The sequence below is a fragment of the Danio rerio genome, chromosome 4, assembly GCF_052040795.2.
Source record: "Danio rerio strain M-AB ecotype USA chromosome 4, GRCz13ab, whole genome shotgun sequence".
Taxonomy (NCBI): Eukaryota; Metazoa; Chordata; class Actinopteri; order Cypriniformes; family Danionidae; genus Danio; species Danio rerio.
Window position 1 is genome coordinate 25,694,644 of NC_141024.2, and position 12,922 is coordinate 25,707,565.

The following is a 12,922-nucleotide window of genomic DNA, read 5'->3' on the forward strand; positions in this document are numbered from 1 at the left end:
AGTTTGTTCCAAAATTTCACATCACACATACACTACCTGATAAAAGTCTTGTGGCCTATTCAAGTATTAGGAACAACAAATAATAACTTGACTTCTAGTTGATCATTTGGTATCCAAAGTTGCTTATATGAAAGGCAAAGGCCTCTACATTATGCTTATTTTACCAAAATAAAATATGATCATGCCTTGATTTTTAATTAGTTAATTAGGACAGTAAGGTCTGAATTTGCTCAGACAAAAATGTCTTGTCGCTTAACAGAAAAAATGTACAGTATAGAATATAAAGTCATGGTGCAGTGGAAAAAGAATTAATATTGTGTATGACTCCCATGAGCTTGGAGGACTGCATCCATTCATCTCTGCTATGACTTCTTAATAAAGTCATCTGGCATGGCAAAGAAAGCGTCCTTGCAGAACTCATCAAGATTCATTAAGATTCTTTGTTTTCAACTTTAATGCCTCCTCCATCTTACCCCAAACATGCTTTATAATGTTCAGATCTGCTGACTGGGCTGGCCAATCCAGTAGAACTTTGATGTAGAGGCTGAAGTATGAGAAGGAGCGTTATTCTGATGAAGAATCTGCCCTCTTCTGTGGTTTAAATCTAATGGGCAGCACAACTGTCTTGATACCTCAGGCTGTTGATGTTGCCATCCACTCTGCAGATCTCTCCCAGGCCCCCATACTGAATGTAACCCCAAACCATGTTTTCTCCTTTACCAAACTTGACTGACTTATTTGAGAATCGTGGGTCCATGTGGGTTCCAATAGGTCTTCTGCAGTATTTGTGATAATTGATTCATCGGGGAAAATTCACCATCTCCCACTTTTCCAAATGAACATCTAGAAGTCAAGCTATTATTTGTTCTTCTTACAATTAAAAGCGATAAAAAGACTTTGTCAGGTAGTGTAGAAATACAAAAAATTGTTAATGTTGTATGAACATAAGAATGCCTAAAGTTTCATGCTATCCTAAAATTATATCTTTCCTCCATTATTAAATCTTTAAAAAAGTATTAACAGAGAGTAAATTACATTTACATAACTACATGAGATACATATTTTTTTGCTGTTAGAAAAGGAACTAAATAAATAAATTTGAATATATTTGATTTGAAAAATAACACATTAGTGTGAGATTTATAACCAGTTTTATTAATTATCCGTGTTGCTCTTTTTTGCAACATTTAAGAATTCAAAATGCCTTTCAGTCACTGCGCAGTCGCATAACTCTTACCGTGACACGCACCTCTTAAAAAAAGTAACTACATGTCGCAACGACGCGTAGCACAAGCTCTGTGATTGGTCAATTTGGTAGCTGTGACCAGTGTGGGTGGGACCGAGAGCCGTGTAAACCAGTTGGCGCGAGTGTTGACAAATATTAAGTCCAGTGAAGTAACTTTATATGGACACTGTTGTTTTGTGTTTACCTTATGATTAATCTTGTTGCATGTCTGCCAGTTCTCGCCTCTGAATGAGCAAGTTTTAGCTACATACAAAGAAAAAAAAAAAACACCAACGAAAAAACTCGACACAGAGGAGCAATAAAATGTACTGTCAGCTAGCGTTTCGGAAGTGTTATAGCAACACAAACAGCATGCAGAAGTATAAATGCACGACTAAGCACAAGGCATCACTCGACGTAGAAGTATAAACCAGCCTTAACTGTCGTACCATTTGAGTTTCACATTCCTGAGATGAGGCTACAAATGACCCTGGTATTTGATGTATCCAAAGCTGGAAGTCCCTCTAACTGTGTACAAATGAGATGTATAGTAACAATAAAAGATGAACAACAACAAGCTCGCATCTCATTTGAAAACCTACAAGTACGACTTAAAAAATAAGAAAACATTATTACAAACTTACCAATGTGAATCAGCTTAAAGAAAGAAGACAATTTGAACACCGACTGGTTATGTACTTGATTTTGCATCATATTGTAACCAAACTGCAGCGTTAAGACTGAAGTCTTTCAACCCAACATGAAAGTTAAACACAAACATCTAAAGCTTCATGTTTATGCAAACGAAATAAAACACAAGGACGCACATAAAACACATTTCCCTCTTGAAAGGACCGCTGATTGTGTTTTCCTACACACCAGACTACAGGTGTGAGGAAAAAAAGCAACATCAGAGGCACAACACACTCCCGGTCTGAGAATAAAGGCCTTCCTGTGCAAACAGACGTAAACACTAATGTTTCCCGTCCTGCATGCAGGTGGAACTGAAGAGGTGAGGAAGACATTGAACAGCGCAGTCAAAACATGCTATACTTTCTCAGGCTAAATCACTCTGGCCATTAAAGCGACATCGGTCACGTGTAGACGTTCAGGATTCAGTAATCGCCTTACCTGTAGTATGACGCTGTGTGTGTGTGTGTGAGGGGGTTAAGTGGTGTGAACACTAGCGCTATTGATAGGAGTGTGCAGGAGGGGGCCATGATGTGGTGTGTGTGTGTTTGCCCCCCTCAAAGACCTCACGGGCCGTCTGGGACTGGTCACAAGACCCAAAGCCTGAAACTCACACCTGTACACAGACTCAGAGACTCTGGCCACACAGAGAGTTGCCTGATAGTCTTGAGCCTTCATTCATGTGTGTGTGTGTGTATGTATGTGTGTGGGGTACTTACATCTTGTCTTGTCCGGCGCCCACTCTGAGGGTCAGTCGGGGTATGACAGGAGACGGTGGGACAGCAGGAGGAATTTCAGCCTGAATGTAGATAAAACGCATTGATATCAATTCAGAATCAATATGCAAAGTGATACCATAAAAAATACAGCAATTATTATTATTCTATTTATTTTTGTCATATCAATATGAATATTTAGTAACACTAAATATTTACTTCTAAATAAGTACCAACAAACCCTATTAACTACTGACTTTTTACTTGTCTATTATTAAGATACTAGCTGTTTATTTGTACTTATAAAGTATGATCTTACTCTACATCCATAATTCCCCAATACAATAACCAAATTACTACTAAGAATAAGTAGCAAATTTGTAGTTTATTGAACTAAAAGTCTTGATTTGTTAAAAGTGAGAATTGTACCTTCAAATGTAACTAAAATAATGTAAAAATAACTTTACAAGCAACTGCAATCTGTAAGAAATGTTTTATTTATATTGCACCCCTATACTAAATTTAACATTTTTAATAAATTTATAAGTCTAATAATAATTTTTTTTAAAACATTAACAATTTAATTAGTTTTTCTAATAAATATCTATATCAATTTATCACCTATCGCTATTGCTGCGTTAACACCAGACGCAGATGAAGCATCAAGTGCAAGTTATTTACATGTTAAGTCAATGCAAAGACACGAACAAACATCATGTGGCACGATTCAAGCGAATGAGAATGACGCGATTTGCAAGAATGAAGTAGCAAAAGTTGAGTGTTTTGCGCCTTCCACACACATAACGTGCGCATCTAGAATTAGAAAATCTGAACTTCAGTGGACATTTGCACTGTGTTAACTAATTGTGAGCTTGCTCTTGTAGGGGAGTGATTATGACGTAGTGCCTGTTGTTGGTGTCCCGTGAAGAAATCCTCTTGCCGACACCGGACAACAGTCCATCAAACTGGGCTTGGCTCAGTCAGAAGCACCACTGAAAGCCTCTATCATGCAGGTACAGTTTCTGGAGGAGTTGATGAACTCACAAATATGGGTGCACCTCAGAAAGGATCTAGTGGACTCAGACACAGTGCCGAACGAACCTACTCTGTTTTCAGCATTCCTAAAGCACATCAAGCACAGCTACTATCTCAATAAAATCCATATTACCCATTTAGCAATGGAGCTATAGTCACCAGGCAGACAGAAGCCATGCCCATGACGTGAATCCGCATCTATTGTGAAGTGAATTTGATGCGCGAATGAAGCAAATATGACTTACGAATGAGGCAAGTAAACTCAAAATGTACACACATCTATTTTTTGCATGAATATCACGATTTATGCACACGTTCCACTTCTGGTGTGAACACAGCACATAGGTTTATCCCTTTGATCTGAAGCAAACTAGTATATAAAAATTTGAACAAGCTGAAGCTAATAACGCCCATTTATAAAGAATCTACCACCAAGCACATTAAACTGCTGTCATTCATGTTTTGTTTACGATAGCAAAATAGGACTAAGGCTATCACAGAGTCAATCATTGTTGGTTTGGAGTAACCCTAGGGGGTCAACCCTATATTCCTCACACAGAATCAAATGTTTGGTGTCGACATGATTGTGGGCATCCTATGTCAGCTATTAAACCACAAATGGAGACAAGAACACAGTTTCACCTCAGATGCCCACACTCTAAACGGCAGATGGACAACATAGTGTCCTGCTAATCCAGTTTAGCTAGCACCAGGGTCAGTCCTTCTGAAAAGCCCTTTATGTACATACACCTCTGATGCTGGCAGGACTGACTCCTGTCCGAGGCCATTGAGGTGGGAGGAATCGAGAGAGGGGTACGGGCAGACCCCAGAACAGAGATAAAAACAGCCGAATGGGATGATGAACAGAACAAAGCGAATGCGAGATGGAGGAGATGATAGCGCAGGGACGGATAACGCGGTGTTGGCGGAGGAGACCGGTCTTGAGTGTGTCTCGAGGGTTTTTCCTGGGGCTTAACGGGAGTGAGGTGCTCTTTGTGCATTTGTGTTGGGGAGAACCCCTGCCGCTGTGGCGCTTTTGTCCGCCCAGATCCCCCATAATGCCGCTGCACTAATTGTTTAACACAGAAACATGTCTTTTCTCTCTTTAATGTTTTTGTTTTTATTGTTGTGCCGCGCATTCATTACAAAACCTTTGTGGATTTGGAGACTCCTCCCTGTGTCTCGCTCACTCTGTCTGTCTACCACCCCATCCTCTCTGTTTTTCACATCCTTTCTTCTATGGAAAGAGGGGAACGTAAGTATCAGCAGAATTGAGAGGATGGCTGGCAGGTTGCATCATTTGGAGAGAATAGGAGCGTGAGAAGCCGCGTTAGCCGATGCATTAGCATATATGCATGAACAAACCTGGCGAGTGACGGCTAAAAAACAAAAAAAAAACGTCTGGAGGTATGCCTGCGATTGCATTTCTTTTTCTCTGATTCACTTTCAGATGCAATCGTCCCAAATGAAGGGCTTTTATGAAGCATTATAACCATGACTATCACCCGTCTCCTCTGGCGATGGGAACAAACTGCCAACCCCAATTGCTCCTATATACGGGTTACATTATACTGGGGCTATAACAAGGGCTGCAACTCTAAACTGCTATAAAAGATTGATCAGCAGTTTGTACTTCACTTGATTAGAGGAGCTCTTGAGTTAACGCTGGACTCGGCACAATGAACTTTAGACTGCTGTGCTAATCTATGGAAAACTCCTTGGAGAGAAACGAGCTAAACAAACTTGTTTCACCTGGTAGTGGTGTTTCCTGCTTTGGTATTCAATAGCGGCGCTACTTAATCTACAGTGGCATGGCAAAATAAATTATATTTCACTGTGCAGTCTGAATTGAATGTGATGAAATAGGTACACTGTGCAGCGCTAAATAAAACAAAGACAATAATAGGACTTCAAAATACTGATTTTGCAACAGGACTCAGATTTGACTTTGGACTCAAATGGTGATCAAACATAGTAACTATATTATTTTTTAAACAGAAATAGAAGGACTGACTTAATTTAGTCATGCATGCTATATTTAAAGCTACATCATCAGTATCAGCTGGTTAATGCTTATTTTCCCAAGTTATCACTTTCGGCCCAAAAATAAAACTGTCAAAACAATATTCTAAAGCTATTAAGGTGATACATGCTTTGGAAGAGTTTATGCATGTGTGAAGACAATATGTCTGCATCTGAGATTTCCAAAATGAGAAAAAAAAAAAGAGGACTTCAAAATTGCATTTTTGTAATAAACTCTACAAAAAAGAGAGATCTAGCTAGATGTTGACTTGTAATCTTCTACAATTAAGGTTTTAAAATAAATCCGTCCATTGGAATGGATTTTGCAATCTGGCTAAGAAAGTGGTTCGAAAAAAATTCTTTCAAGATTTATATTTATTGAAATATATAAAACCAGCTTTTAACCAAGTTATTGGTAATTGTATGAGCCAAAATTCCATGTTGATGCATCCCAAATGACCTCAGCCAAAAAAGAGGAAGACGGCTTCAAGTACTAACTATGAATTCCTAAAATGAATAAGTTTAACTCTTTAGAACAGTTACTCTATAAACACAAACTCGTACTAAACCACCCAAAATTGTTGTTAAGAATAGACTATTGTTCAGTTCAAAAAACACTTTTTATAGTATTTTTTTATGTAATTAGTTTAGCAGTTAAAAAAAAAAACACTAAATTGTACTAATATGCTAATTTCAAGTATAGACCATTTCAATGTGGTCATGTCATTGGCCAATGAACATTTGGTGCTTGTTAATAAACTATTTTATAACTGTAACAAGAGGCAATTCAAGCATAACTTCATGTTAAAACTGCTATTATAAGATTATTTATCAATATGTGGCTTTTTTCAGATTCTCTGAAGCTATAGAAATTAAAAATGTAAAACAGGAAATGCACTGGGACCATTGTTTTTGTTTACATCTTTCAAAATGGTATATTAAAGTGCAAAATAAAATTCAAAGAACTTCAAACAGTGGCATATGACAAATAGGAAGTCACATGTGTTTTTAAACCACAGTGGTGCACTGGAGAATGGCTATCCAACGCTCAAGCAAGTGCAGACCTCTCAACCTCCCTAAGGAAAAAGCCAAGGCCATGTGTCTTGATGATAAGGCCTATGTACACACACACACGTGTGTGTGTGTGAGTGAGTGTGTGTGTGTGTGTGTCTGTGTCTGTAAGAGCGAACGTGTGTGCACACACTCAGGGTGACCCACAATAGCAGGACAAGATAGTACTATCTACTTATGTTAATTAGTCTTTAAGTGGTTGAGGAGGTGGCAGCAATGTCTTTCTCCCTAAAAGTGCCCCGTCCTACTTAACCTACTCCTATCACGATTAGGCCCGCTCATTCAAACGTGAACCGCACGCGTACCCAACATAAATGGCTGTGGGATTGCGCAAATTGATTAATCAGCTTCTAAATGGATGTAAAGTGCTGTAGTTAGTGTGACCCTGAGAGCAGCGTCACTCTTTAAAAGCGATATGAGCTAAAGAACCGATAACGCAAAGTGAAAAAGGAACTCTTGAAATTTTACAAGAGTGTAATACCATGAAGCACAATACAATTAAATATGATACAAAGGTCCTTTTTGTGCCAAGTCTATGTTCAAAAAGGGCAGAGATAAAAGAGCATGAAGGAGAGTTCTTAGGTAGGACTTATAAGGTTGGAATTACAGTTTATCCGCTTGTTAAGTGGTGACGTGTTTGTGACGTATGTATACTGTTTCCGGGTCCAAGCCGCCATTCATTTGAGTGGAGAAATCATTCGTTTATAATCGCGTTTTATTCCTATCACACATTAAAGTTAATTTTACATAAAGTCATAGTGTACACAACAATCTCTGGGCTTGCTGCATAACAAATACCAAAATTTTAACAATTTATAAAACAATGAATCACTTTCTGGCCATCGGATATTAGGCATGGACATAAATATTGCGATCGTGACTTTCGAAAGTATTAAATCGCTTTGTAAATGTTTATTATTACCATTTCATGAATCTCCCCATTCAGTTGAATAGAGTGCTTGGACCCGGAAGCCGCTCCGCGTGACGTCACACTTAACAAGCGGATAAGCAATATTAAAAAAAGAAATAACTTAGGCCAAGAAGTGAACTCAATAACCATGTTGACATTTTACCTTTAGTTTTCTTACCAATGACTACATCTCTACTTTTAGAACATATTTCCTGTTGGTTATGGCATTCGTGTAATCCTTGGAATGTCTTTAAAAGTCACAGATGAGGGCAACACACGTGTCAAACTTTGGTCATCGGAAAATACCCATGACTACTAATTGGGAAACTGAAAACTGAGATCAGAATAGGTAGTCAAAAAAAAAAAAAAAAAAAAAAAAAGCTGACTGAATGATGGTTCAAACATGTTCAGTTTGGTTCCTTTAATAGTTCTGATATATCTGTGCTGGGAAAAAAGTCATATTTCTTCTGAATCAGTTCTTGTATGACGCAAACCTTAAGGCGAAGTAAATGATCTGTGGGCTGGGCCATGGACTATACTATTATATCTATTATTATTAATATTATTATTATGTCAAAGTGAATTAACCAAATGTAGGTATACTGCTGTAGAAGTAGTTAATGAAAGCTTGAGAATTTCCTCAGAAATAGAACTACTGGGCATCAGTATCATCAAACTCAATTCAGTGCAGACAGAATCATTGATTATAATAGCTTCTTTTTGGTTATAATCAGGGCCAGACAGAAACTGCAGACATTCTCTTTGTTATTTCTGTGCAAATGATTTGTGTTGAATGATTTTGAGGGCATAGTAATTAAAATCTTAACACATGGAATTAATAAATAATAACTTTTAAACTTGTATTTAAGGTTTACAAAGCAAAATCAATTAGAACCACATATTTGGTAAACAAGGTCTCTCAAATAATGTCTATAGACTCTATAGTCTAGTATTAGTCCCTGTTTACACTAATACATTTTATATGACGTTATAAAGTATGCTGTTCCCTTTGAAGATTTACCCCAAACTTGCGAAGTCTGAACTTTTAAAGGAAAGAACGCAAGACTAAACTTTGTGCACCTAATTTTGCAAATTAGTTTTGCTAAAACCCTATCAGATAGTTTCAAAACAAAAACGGCCTTTTCAGCATTTTCAAAATGACAATTTTCAGGGCTTGCAAACACCAGGGTAGTGTCGATGGAGGACGCAACCATAGCAAAACGTATGTGTTTTAAAACTGAAATGTATTAATGTAAAAGGGGCCTTAGACTTGATGATTGGACAAACAGATTTGTCAGGGCACCTGCTACAACGCATCATGTCTATAGAGGATACCGCTGAAACTAATTTATGACTGATATTGCCAATCAATTTTTTTTAATCAATGACATCATATAAAGACCAACTGGCAGAAAAACATGGCATAATCACTTTCTTCTTTCCATGTCTCTCCACAGTGTATCATTTTGTTTCCTCTTTTGCCCCATCTCTTCCCTCTCTCACCCCATCGTTCTCTCTCAATTTCGGTAATTCCATGTTTGGTGGCAGCAGTTCCGAGGCAGTTCTCAGGAAACAGCACTGGATGTTGTGGTTAAGGTCCAGAGATAGCAGATTGCATTGTGGTCCCACAGCACTGGCATTGTGGCTGGATTTGTCCGGTTTTATGTAAACGCAATACTCTTTTCACCTGAACTAATACAACCAGTGGCGTAAAGCCCCTTACTGCTACCGACGGCATTTTTCTGCTAATCTCTTCGGATTTAAGTCCCTTGCACACATACCTCAGGCCAACGACTGATAACCCCCCCGGCTCCCCACCCCCTCAGCTCTCTCCCTCTCTCTTTTTCCTCTTTCCTCTCACTCTCTTGTCTCTTTTTTCTTTTCCTCCTGGATGGCAGCAAAGCAGCCTTGCAAAAAATTAAAGTGATGGAAAGATTTAAGCAGGTGGAGAACGAGAGAAATCACTTTCTCAATCCCATCTCCCAGTGGCAGCAGGAGACGGGAGAAAAAGATGGAGAGAAAAAGAGAGCATGGGGGTCAGGGATTCAGGTAACGAATGAAAAAGAGACAGAAAGCAAGAAAAATGGAATTCCACAGCAGTCCAAATCAATTCAAGCTCCTCTGATGTGGTGTACATACATTATCACTGTCGTGGGATGGTGAAAAGCGATTGGAGGATGAGTTTGATAAAAAAAGAACCAACAGACTCTTTCGCTCAAGCTCTTTTGCAGACACAAATACATATACACGCTCTAAAAAGGGGTATGAATTGGGTAAACAGAGGCTTTGAGGTGTATTATCCCTTGTTTGATTTGCACACAGATTGATAGTCTATTGTGCATATGTATGTGCGTGTGTGTTCAGAGGGGCTCCATGCAAGGAGCAGGATTCCAGGGACAAATCGACCGGAAAAGACGGAAATGTAAATGTAGCTCAGCGATCTACCTCTGATCTCAAAGGTACACACACACAAAAGGACACAAAGACAGAAAGATACACACACAACGAGGCCAGCTAGTAAATCTATCTGTGTGACTTTCTTGTGTCTTGCATTATTGATGCTGCACCTGATAGTCATATTGAATTCATGTGGAAGTTTTATGAATGGCCCATGCAGCCTTATGTAGTTTGCAGACAAATTTTTGCAGATCCATACAAGGCACTGAGTTGTGTGCTATATTGTGTTTCACTCTAATCTGACAACCTGTTTTGTCACTTTTCGATTGACTGTAGTAGATTGAAGTGCTTTTTTAGTGTAAGCAATGAAACTATAGCATTGCAAAAGTGTTTAAATGTGGGTAACCCAACAACCTTGAGAACAGGGACATTATGAGAGCCAGGGCACCTTACCATTAGACTAGTTTTCTCTAATTTTGGCTTGTCTTTCTCCTTTTCCTTTGTCTTTTCCTTCTTCTCTTTGTCTTTCTTCTTCTCCTCTTTATCTCGCTCCTTCTCCTTTGTGCGTTCCTTCTCCCGTTCCTTCTCCCGCTCCTTCTCTCGATCTTTCTCCTTCTCTTTTTTCTTTTTCTTCTCTTTCTTATCCTTCTTCTTGTCCTTGTCTTTGCTCTTTATATCCTTGGGGTGTGGGAACAACTTATCAGGGAGTATTGGTGGCAAAGGGGGCAACATTGATGGGATTCTTAAGCAGGTCTGGGGGCTGAAGAGTGGGCTGGTGGCACCGGCGACGGCAATGGCAATGTCTTTGGTTCCTTGAGATATCCTTTTCTCTTCCTTGCCCCGCTCCTTGCCCTTGTCTCGTTTCTCTTTCTCTTTCTTGCCTTTCTCTTTATCTTTCTTTTTGTCCTTGTGCTTGTCCTTCTCTTTCTTCCCGCCAATGCCATCTCTCCGCTCTTCTCCGCCGACTACAAGCGATAGCTCCGGCCAGGGCATCTTGTTCTCCTCCACCTGCCCTCTCTCCTTTTCCCGCTTCTTCTCTTTATTTTTCTCCTTGTTCTTTCCTTTTTCTTTGCCCTTCTCCTTGAGTCGCTCCTTGTCTTTCTTCTTTAACTTGGTCTTGATGTCCTTCTTGAGTTTCTTTTTCAGAAGATTACCAGTAGGTGAATCTTTCCTTTCTTGGGTCAGCTTGAGGGGTGGTGGCGGTGTGGGAGGTGAGTCAGATGGTGATGACAGGTAAGGGGGCTCTAGCGGGGAAAGACTTGGGGGTTGAATTGGCTTTTGTCCCTGACTGGCCTTTCGAATGACCTCATCTATCGAGTCATCCATTGTCCAACGGATAGGCGGGTTAAGAAGTGGGGGAACTGGTGGAAGCAGGTGTTTACTAGTGAGAGCTTGTGGAGGTTTGATGTGGCTTAGTGTATGTTTGGGCACAGGTTTTGGAGGGTTTGGACCCTCACTGTCTGAGTCAGAGTCGTATGCAAATGGGTCTGATGTGCCATCTTCACCTGCACAAGCGCGAGCGATTACAGCAGCAATAGAGTTCTCAATATCCTTGTCATCTGTGTCATTACATTTAAACTGTCCATCACGAGAACTATCATCTGCGAGAGGTCCAGGCCAACCACGCCCAGCTATGCCCAAAGGGGCAGAACTTGGCCTTGGGCTGCGAGGACTTTTGGGCATACCAGGTGATCTCTTTCCTGCTTTCTGATTAGTCTTGGGTGGGGTCAATGTAAGTGGTCGCCCCAATACACCAGTGGGTGCAGCACCCCCTCTTTTGGGTGACTTGTTCTTCTGCCGGGCAGGAGAAGGTGATGGCAGTTTGGGCTTGTGTCCAGGTGTAGGCGGTGCCACAGGAGGTCGGGGTAATTCGGGGGAGAGCGGAGGGGAGGGTGAATGGGGCATGTGTTGGGAGTTGAGTGAACTGAGGGGCTCCCGAGGTTCATAACTCCATTCTGGACTAACGCCGGGTTTGGTGCTAAGGCGAGGTCTCTTAGCGGCGGGTAATAACCCCTCCGGTCTGGGACTCTGTCCATCATGACGACTAAGCCAGTTTTCATCATTTTCCTCTTCCTCACCATCCTCTTCCTCACCCATGGAGACCTGCATGGCCTCAGCTGAAGTGCCCATGTCTGCAGGAACTGGTTCCTCCTCTTCCTCATCTACAGGACAGAAATATACAAAATATTAATATAACATGTACTATTTTGGTTAAATTAATAAGAACTTCCAAAAACCCAGAAGCAAGACCTAAATTATGTAAGACAAAAAAATTTACCTAAATTGCTTACTCGATTTAGCCCTCTTTTGCAAATAACAAAAACATTGGCTAAGAAAAATCAAGACAAACCAAGACAGAATGATGAAAATGAGAAATAATAACTGCTAGGGAGCATCCTAGGGTGGAATGGAGGGTAGATATCAGAGCAACAGATCAAAATCATCCACACCTGATTACACAGCAGAACAACAGAGCGAACAAGATACACACACACAAAATCAGACCCACATCCAAGTGAGGAAGCAATCTCTGGTTAAATCAAAGTTTTTTAATGTCTCCAAGCACTCCACACAGATACACACACACAGATACGGATACACACACTACACACCAGGGTGGCGTGATACCAGTTAACCAGTGGTAATCTGGCCACTGCAACTCTCTGCACCACAATGGATGACAGGAAGTGCAGGCAGAGCCCTCTGACACTCTCTATTATAAATAGTGTAATCTATATGGTAATATTGTTGTATTCTATAAGCGCAGAATGGGGATAAGATAACATTGTGACTTTAGGCTTTCTTCTGGCCGGTGGAATGGTAATAGTTATCAAAGGTTATTTGGGAATGACACGC

At 40.1% G+C, this 12,922-nt stretch overlaps 1 protein-coding gene across 1 annotated transcript in view; it reads right to left on the reverse strand.

Annotated features, from left to right (window-relative positions):
• Positions 1–12,922, reverse strand: part of taf3 (TAF3 RNA polymerase II, TATA box binding protein (TBP)-associated facto) — an 84,516-nt gene that overhangs the window by 9,662 nt on the left and 61,932 nt on the right. Inside the window, 2 exon segments of the mRNA NM_001042744.3 lie at positions 2,635–2,714; positions 10,520–12,228. Of these exon segments, the coding sequence (NP_001036209.2) occupies positions 2,635–2,714; positions 10,520–12,228 (1,789 nt within the window).